The 1,033-nt window shown below is 30.8% G+C and overlaps 1 protein-coding gene across 1 annotated transcript in view; it reads right to left on the bottom strand.

Moving 5' to 3' along the window:
- LOC107005666 overlaps positions 1-1,013 on the bottom strand; it is a 3,957-nt gene extending 2,944 nt beyond the window's left edge. Inside the window, exon 1 of the mRNA XM_015204308.2 lies at positions 413-1,013. Within this exon, the coding sequence (XP_015059794.1) occupies positions 413-928 (516 nt within the window). The 5' untranslated portion in view covers positions 929-1,013. The remainder of the gene's footprint in view (positions 1-412) is intronic.
- Positions 1,014-1,033: the final 20 nt, after the last annotated feature.

The following is a 1,033-nucleotide window of genomic DNA, read 5'->3' on the forward strand; positions in this document are numbered from 1 at the left end:
ATATATTGTATATTGAATTCTCTTAATTTAATTTTTTTATGTATTTATTTTCTTGACTTTTTTTTTGAATACTCTGACTTCGAATAATTATCCTTCGCAAAATTTAAAGGTAAAAAGATAGGACAAGCATATATTCATTCCATCTCAAATTATTTGTCGTAGTTTTTATAAATAGTTATCTTAAATTATCATTCATTTTACAAATTCAAGACAAAAATAATTAAGTTTTTTCATTTTATCGATCCTAATAGTTCTTGAACACTATAAACACCTCAATAGAGTAGATATTTAATGAGGAGATCAAACTATATCTTGAAGACATAAATAACGATAAGCTAGTTTTAAAAGATTCTTAAAGGATATGTAAAAGATAAATACGACAGATAATTTGAGACGGAGAACAAAGGTGTACCTTTTTCATGTTATAGGCCATATGTTTGGAACTAAATTTCTCCAAGCTATCATAAGTAGTTCTTGCACATTTAAAAGCATGAACTTGCATAAATCCTGGCATGTCTGTGACCAATACTTTAACTTGAAGAATTGCAGCCATTGATGCCACATTTAATTCAACATGTGTCAATGATTTTCTTGTTCCAATAACACAAGAAGCTGATTTTCTTGATTCAATAATTGGATTTTTTGATAATTCAATTTCTTTATTAACAATAACTTGTCCTTCAATTGATGAAACTGATTTTCTTGTTGTTTCTCCTTTTGTTGTTGTGATGACAACATTGTTATTTTGATGATGATTTTCGCGATACGTTTTTGATCTTCTAAGGGGCCATCCTTTTGATATACCTTTCTTTAACATGGTTGATAAGTCTGGTTCTGGTTTTGGCTTTGGCTTTGGGTTTCCGGTGTCTAAGTTGTATACATACATGGATCCTTTGTTTTGTTTCTCACCCACTACTCTTGTTGTCATTTTTGTTTTGAGGTGTGTTGAGTTTTGTTGAATGGTATTTTGGTGGGATGAGAGAACTCATGTATATAAATCTTGGATGAGGAGGTTTGGGGGTGGGGGTGGGGG

Source organism: Solanum pennellii, chromosome 12 (genome assembly GCF_001406875.1).
Source record: "Solanum pennellii chromosome 12, SPENNV200".
NCBI classification, from domain to species: domain Eukaryota; kingdom Viridiplantae; phylum Streptophyta; class Magnoliopsida; order Solanales; family Solanaceae; genus Solanum; species Solanum pennellii.